The following is a 5948-nucleotide window of genomic DNA, read 5'->3' as shown; positions in this document are numbered from 1 at the left end:
ACCAGAGTACAACATAAGGGGCATTTGATAGTTACAGAAACTGAGGTACAACACCCTTAACTGACGTTTTGGTAGCTCCTGGAAGATGCTGGATAACCACCCAGTCTTCAGCCAATGTATTCACATGAGGAAAAAAACAGCACAAGAAGGCAGAAGATTAGAATCAGAGCCACAGATGGCTCTAAAATTACTTTCAGCAGTAACTGAAAATAGCAGAGCCAATATATCTGCCTATTATTTTATTCATTCAGCTTCTCTTGAGGCACTATGCTATTTATTCCCATTGGTAGAATTTAAGAGCAAACATTCCAAGGAAATCAGCATAGGATGTGGAAAAAAAAAATCATAAAATACCCAAATTAAATGTTCAGTTTTCCCAGCCATAATTTAGCAATAGTCTTATGTTGTGTAAATGTTGGCCAGCATTTCAGGGCAACTTTAATGAAATATATTTCTGACTTTTGTTTTAAACCACAAGACAGAAAATCATTTAAAAAATAAAATGTTGCCATCATGAGAGTAAGACTTGATTCAGGCAAGAATCATCAACAGATGCTAAATTGAGTAGGTTAAATATTGGATGAGGAAATGAATATTTACAGTGTCAAAGTACCTCCCAACAAATTACTTATTAAATACAAAGGGCGCAATACTGACTTTACAGTGGAGAAACCTGGTGAACACTTCCTTAATATCCCTAGTAACCAGACACATGGCATCGCGTGTGTCCTGATGTGATGCACTGGGAAAGAACCATCGCTTCTGTGGGGTCCCTGCCCAAAATGAACATCCTGAAGGTAGTCATGAGGAAACATCAAATGAACCCAAACTGAGGGACATTTTATCAAATAGCTGCCCTGTACTCTTCTAAAATGTCAAGGTCATGAATGCCAAAGAAAGGCGGAGGAACTGCTGTAGCTTACAGGAGACTAAAGAGACATCACAATGAAATGCAACGTGCAAGCCTGGTCTGGATCCTAGACTGGAAAAACAAAACTGTTATACAGGACATTATTGGGACAATTGGCAAAATTTGAATAAGAACTGTAGATTAGGGTATTATATCAATGTTAAATGTCTTGATTTTGAAGGGTGTGTTGTGGTAATGTAAAAGAAAGTCCATGAATGTCCATATGCTGAGGAAATACACACTGAAGTTCTTAAGAAGTACCCTTAGGGTAGAGAAAACAATAAAGCAAATGTGGCAAAATGTTAACAGCTGGTAAATCTGGCTGAAGGATATATGGGAGTTCTTTTGACACTTCTTGCTTTGTTATTCTTGTTTTAAACTATTTTCACTTTTCTGACTGAAATTATTTCAAGATAAAAAGTTAAAAATAGCAATTAAAATAAAATGATGTGCTTTCTATGGTCCATTGCATTGGAACTCACTGAAGAGCTGCATCAGGGGCCGGCCCAGTGGCGCGTTGGTTAAAAGTTGGCTTGGGACGCCAGCTCTGAGCAACAAGGCCCGGTTTGGATCCCACATGTGGACCAGTGATGCTGCGTCCTCTACAGCTAAGATGCTGAACAACAGCTCGACCTGGAGCTGGGCTGCCGTGAGTCGCCAGCGACGGTGTAGGCTGCAGTGAAGCTGCTGTGGGCTGCCATAAGCTACCGTGAGTGTCTGGCAACTGGCGTGAGCAGCCGGCAGCTGGCATGAGCTGCCAAGAGCTGCCGTGAGCGGCCATCCAGTGGCCGGCAACCAATCTGCCTCACCCGGGAAGAGCCCAATGATAATACCAACATGGGCCAGTGAAGCGACGTCCTCCACAACCAGACTGAAGAACAAAAAAGGACAGCAACTTGTCTGTTCCCCTTCCCCGATTCCCCAACGCTGTTCCCCTCCGCCAATTCCCCAATAAAATCTTAAAAAAAAAAAAAGAGTTGCATCGTTTCAGGGTTGTTAACGTCAAGCAGGATTTCATTGGACCTGTGACCTGGAATCTTGGTTAGAAGAAAGTGTGTATGGCACATTGTCAATAGATTGGGATCTATCTATGTACTTGCTTGTCTTCTCCCATCCTTTTCCTTTGAAAGATGATGGTAAACTTGTTGACCATGTTCATCTTAGTGTCTCTGGGTTGAGTCACACAGTAGGCCCACACAGCTTTATGTTGGAGAGGCAGCACAGATAGTAGAAACGCCACTTCCAGTAATTAATGGTAAAGAACTATTATTTAAAATAGTGATAAACCTTTAGCTATTTAGTTTCATCTATTAAAACATAGTGAAATACGAGGTCTGACAATTAAGTTTGCAAACTCATCCTAGAAAAAGTGCTACATACCTCATTGCTGAATATCACTATAGTCGCCTTCGAAGTCCTCCCCTTGGGAAGCTATGCACCGTCGCCAGCGCCTAGTCCACCCTTCAAAGCAATTTTGGAACTCTTTGTAGAATGGCCCTCAGAGCTGTCGTCGTATTACCCTTGATGTTCTGAATGTCATCAAAATGTCTTCCTTTCAATATTTCCTTTATCTTTGAATAAAGAAAGAAGTCATTGGGAGCCAGATGAGATGAGTAGGGAGGGTGTTCCAATACAGTTATTTGTTTACTGGCTAAAAACTCCCTCCCAGACAGTGCCGTATGAGCTGGTGCCTTGTTGTGATGCAAGAACCATGAATTGTTGGCAAAAAGTTCAGGTCATCTAACATTTTCATGCAGCGTTTTCAGCACTTCCAAATAGTAAACTTAGTTAACTGCTTGTCCAGTTGGTACAAATTCATAATGAATAATCCCTCTGATACCTAAAAAGGTTAGCAACATCGGCGCAACAAGTTCGTGAACTTAATTGTCAGAACTTGTATACAGCAGGATTAATTTACCTGCAGAGAAGGGCAGTTACAGTATAGCATTACTGACGTTCTCTAATCCCAAAACTGTTTTGTCACTCTCTCTCTCTGCTTCAGCCAGGTAGAATTCTCTACAGCTTTGCTCATATCTCACCGTGTATCTTTCTCAAGTTTCCCTTCAAGTGCTGGTTAAGTTCCATTACAATGTCTTACCCTCTGTTTGGACCATTCCTTGCTACTGTAACAACCAAAGAATATCTACCAGGCACAAACCTTATAGAAAGGCTGTATTTAGCTGGCGTCTATACCAGTCTGGAATCTACCAGGAAAGTCATTTACATGTTGTGTGTACCTCTATTTCTTTAGCTGTAAAACGCCTCTCTGAACAGGCAGACCTTGTCTTGTTCAAATTGGGCCACATCCAGTCAACACATTAAAAAGGCTTGTGGGGGGAAGGAATATTTCATTTGGTGATACTTTCCCTGCCCTAAGGGAAATTGCAACATAATTGGAAGGACAGAAACACATCAGATGTTAAAGTGACTTGTGCAGAGGACTGATGTGATAATAGGAAGCCTTAATCCTGGTCTACCATGAATTCACTAAGGTTTCATGCCTATTTGTAAAATGAGAGGGTTGGATTGGATGATAATAATGGTAATGGCTGAACTTCACTGAGCACTTATTATATACCAAGCCCTATACTCACCACTGAATTAAGATTAACACACTGAAACCTCACAATACTACTGGGAGGTGCATACCACTATCATCCCTATTTGACAAATAATCTGTGAGAGCCTTTCAACAGCAATGTTCTATAATTATGTGATTTCAAGTTAAGTAATATGGTAAACTGTAGTTTTCAAAGGTGGCCACAATATTTCCCATCCCACGTGCTCTTCTTAAAGTGTGACTTTGACACTCCTACCTTTGAGAGATGGGTCTAATGTCCCCTCATTGAATTTGGGTAGGCTTGTGACTGGAGAAAGCGATGTTATGTGACTTCTGAAGCCAGATCATAAAACCCAACATAGCTTATATTAGTTTTTTTATTGCTGCACAACAGATTACCACAAACTTAAGCTTAAAATAGTAGTCATTTATTAGCTCACAGTCTGTAAGTCAGAATTCTGGCCACAGCATGGCTGGATTCTGTGCTCAGAGTCTCACGAGGCCAAAATGGCTAGACTGAGTTCTCAGAGGGTCATTGGGGATCATCTTAGAATTCTGCCTGCCACATAGCTTCTGTTTCTGTTGTTTTGCTTGTTCTTGGAGCTTACAATGAAGAAACCTGGCAGACAACTCCTTAACCAAATGAGCCAACTTAACGTCACCAATGATGGAACAAAGTGACATCATGTATCTGCCACTGTGATACCTTAAGGACATAACATCACCTGTGTAATATTCTTGGCAAAAAATGTTTAACCTAAATCTAATTATGAGAAAACAGACGTCCAATTAAGGACATTCTGAAAAACCAATGACTTATACTCTTCAAAACTATCAATGCCACTAAAGCCAAAGAACACTGAGGAACTCTTCTAGGTTAAGGGAGGTTAATCTAAAAGAGAAAACTAAATGTGAATCTTGGTTGGATCCTGAATCTCCGACTCTCCAACAAGAAAGAAAAAAAAACCAGCCATAAAACTGCACTGCACATCAGATAACAGTACTGTATTAAATGTTAAGTATCTGAGTGGATTATTGTATTGTGGTTAAGAGAGAATGTCCTTGTTAAGAGCCAGATGCTGGAATATTTAGGGGTGAAACATCACTATGTCTGCAAGTAACGCTCCAGCAAATTGTGTAAGGATTACAATTTTTTACCTGGTTGAAGAATTTTGTATCAACATCTAATCAACACTGTCCACACACTGGACAGAACAAGCAAAGTTTCCCTCCATAGAGCTGAGGAGAAGCAGGCAGCCAGACACTCATCTTCCCGGGTGGCATGTGGAGCCCTGAGAACTTCAAGGTGGCTGCAGCACGATGGGAGCGAAGGACGAGGCTGTGATTCCACCTTTGCTAGACGGGGCACACACACAGCCATGCACATCACACGCATGCACACTCTACATACTTCAGGTACTCACACAAAGGAAGGCAGCAGTACGAGGCTGTGCTCGGGCCCCCAAAGGCACACACGCTACAGAGGTACAAGCCGTCCGACGCACTTTATGGCAATCACGTGAAGGGACGAAAGCAAGGCCACATTCCCGCCCCCAAAGGCACACAAACGACAGTGGCACAGGCTGTCTCGCGCACTTTACGGCAGTCACGCGAAGGCCGAGGGCCGTGGGCAGACGCTACATCCGGGTAGGCGCGGCTTCGAGTTTCCACGCCCCAAGTCATTGTGAGCTGGCTGTTCATCCGTTAGCACTCCCAGGTTCGGTGATCAGGGTGGCAATGTCAGCACTATGGCAGAAGGCAAGGGACTACATGAAAACCAAGGAGTTCCGAGATTATATAACCAGCACACACTTTTGGGGTCCCGTGGTCAACTGGGGCCTACCACTGGCTGCCATTAATGATATGAAGGCATCGCCAAACATCATCAGCGGCCGCATGACGATAGCGCTCATCTTGAACTCCATGGCCTTCATGCGCTTCGCTTATCGCGTACAGCCTCGAAACTTGCTTCTGATGGCGTGCCATGGCACCAACGTGGTGGTGCAGAGTGTGCAGGCGAGCCGCTACCTAATCTACCACTATGGCGGTGGCAGCGCTGCAGAGGCCACTGCTGCTGCCACTGATGCTGCCACCGCCTCCAGTGCTGTCGCTACCACTGCCTCCAGTGCTGTCGCCGCCACCACCACCACCATTGACACCTGCCCTACATTCTGCGACCCTGTGATTATCTGCTTTGACTAGGTGGCCACCAGCCCCAATCCTCAGTCGCTGAAATGAGTTTCTTCATGACTGGGAGGGCCATATCGAATCTTTGCAGCTTGCAAGCACTGAACTATTCTTCCTAAAGAAGAGACCAATGAAAAGTTTGGTTTTGACTCTAAAACAGTGCAAATCTGACTTAAACCTGTAGTTTGGTTAATAAATTGAAAGTAGCACTGAACTGAAGCTGAGTGCTGGCCTCTTTCTTGACCTGGAAATAAATGTTTTGTAGAAGGGTGAGGGTAGATTGGTTGGTCT

General features: G+C 43.4%; 1 protein-coding gene across 1 annotated transcript; it reads left to right on the top strand.

Moving 5' to 3' along the window:
- The first annotated feature begins 5144 nt into the window (after positions 1-5144).
- MPC1L (mitochondrial pyruvate carrier 1 like) lies at positions 5145-5672 on the top strand. The gene has a single exon (XM_019648971.1). The coding sequence runs from the start codon at positions 5208-5210 to the stop codon at positions 5670-5672; it is 465 nt and encodes a 154-aa protein (XP_019504516.1). The 5' UTR covers positions 5145-5207.
- Positions 5673-5948: the final 276 nt, after the last annotated feature.

Source organism: Hipposideros armiger, unplaced genomic scaffold, assembly GCF_001890085.2.
Source record: "Hipposideros armiger isolate ML-2016 unplaced genomic scaffold, ASM189008v1 scaffold_7, whole genome shotgun sequence".
NCBI classification, from domain to species: domain Eukaryota; kingdom Metazoa; phylum Chordata; class Mammalia; order Chiroptera; family Hipposideridae; genus Hipposideros; species Hipposideros armiger.
Note: the sequence above shows the minus strand (reverse complement) of the source record. Positions and strands in the feature narration are given on the sequence as shown.

Excerpts from the sequence above, each read along its gene's own strand:
- MPC1L (XM_019648971.1), top strand. The coding sequence starts at position 5,208 with ATGTCAGCACTATGGCAGAAGGCAAGGGACTACATGAAAACCAAGGAG.